This window comes from Aspergillus bombycis (genome assembly GCF_001792695.1).
Source record: "Aspergillus bombycis strain NRRL26010 chromosome Unknown contig00141, whole genome shotgun sequence".
Classification (NCBI taxonomy): domain Eukaryota; kingdom Fungi; phylum Ascomycota; class Eurotiomycetes; order Eurotiales; family Aspergillaceae; genus Aspergillus; species Aspergillus bombycis.
In genome coordinates, this window is record NW_019170143.1 from 32,180 (window position 1) to 33,622 (window position 1,443).

At 48.3% G+C, this 1,443-nt stretch overlaps 1 protein-coding gene across 1 annotated transcript; it reads right to left on the minus strand.

Moving 5' to 3' along the window:
• Positions 1-264: 264 nt before the first annotated feature.
• Positions 265-616, minus strand: ABOM_010629 (uncharacterized protein; the record flags this gene model as incomplete). The annotated part of the gene is made up of 2 exons (XM_022537757.1): positions 265-290; positions 349-616. The coding sequence occupies 2 exons, from the start codon at positions 614-616 to the stop codon at positions 265-267; spliced, it is 294 nt and encodes a 97-aa protein (XP_022384217.1).
• Positions 617-1,443: the final 827 nt, after the last annotated feature.

Genomic DNA, 1,443 nt, shown 5'->3' on the forward strand with positions numbered 1-1,443 from the left:
TACATTCTATTGTAACACTTCATATCAAGGGGGAATGGCTCAGATATCGCTCCTGACAGAACACTCTTGCTACTACCGAGCTATATGACTGCCTGTACGGAGGCTTCTCAATAAAGGTTCAACACAAGTACGACTTAGTGCCAAAGGCATGATGGTAATATTCGAGCTAGTACAATATGCACACCATGATATCAATCAATCACTCCCTGTGATCATTCAATCCTTCCACATCGTTCCACCTGTAACCCCCATCGCAAACACATTTTAGTGGAAAATAGCCCAGACGGGACCTAAAGAAGCAATCAGCATGCATCCCCAAAAGGACGCCAAGATCGAATTACGACTTACCCTGTCCATTGTAGGTAACACTCTTGCAATCATCACAAGTAGCAACATTGTTGTCCCAGCATCCCTTGTCCTTGAAGATGGACATCATCTTAGAACCAGTGTCGTGAGCCTGGAAGGTGAACTTTCCATTGCCGTTGACTGGGCCGATACACGAGTTGTCGTTGGCATCGCCAGTGTCGGTGCATGTTCCCTGGGGGCCGCACAATTGGACATAGCCGGCAGACGCGGTAGCGACGAAAACGGAGAGAACGAGGCTTTTGAACTGCATCTTGGAGGTGGATAGAGTTTCTTGGGAGGGTGAATAATTGACAAGGTTGATAGATCGTGTTGGTAAATATTCGTGTTTGGGGAGAGATAGGAGCCCGGTTTTATATTCGAGGGATAGGGAGCTAATACGTCCTAAGATATGCCGACACTAGGAGGGATTTGGAGATTCTGCCTTGGACACGTGTGTTCCAACTCAAGTGCAATGAGTTTTACCTCGGAGTTCATCTCCATGTGCGTATACGCAAGATGTTTCAGGGGGAGTACCGCATTTCCCATGGACGACGACGTTGATGTTGGGGGCTAGATGTACAGTGGATGTACAGTGGACCTTCTTGGGTTGGTTATGTTACTACATGCCGAGCCTCTATTATACAAACCGTCGGCATTCCAGTCGTGCCGAGAAGCATTGCCACTACCCCATAGAACGAATTCATCCGTTGATTAGTCCGTAGTGTTTCTTCAGTTGGGGGCCGAAGCCAAGGTGTGGAGACGGAAGCCGGGATGGTAAGCGCACATCACCTAGGCGAGGGTTGGCATGCGAAGATCCTGGTCGAATAACTAGAGAATCAAAGATCTAGAGTCTGGAGTTTGGATACTCTGGCGTATAAACGCAACTAGGGTCTTGGGTCTCTACGGAATCTACGGAATCTACGGAATCTAAACCAAGGCTGGTTAGCTGTATGGGGTATTAGCTGACACCATTCCCCTTTGGGTTGTTGTATGCATGCCTACTTGGTCCTAGTGCTGCGGATCTTTCCTTTCTTAGGAAAATGTGAGTGCTGGCTGTGCCTGAAGCGATCGCTGCTTTTACCTGTTGTGGCCCCGACT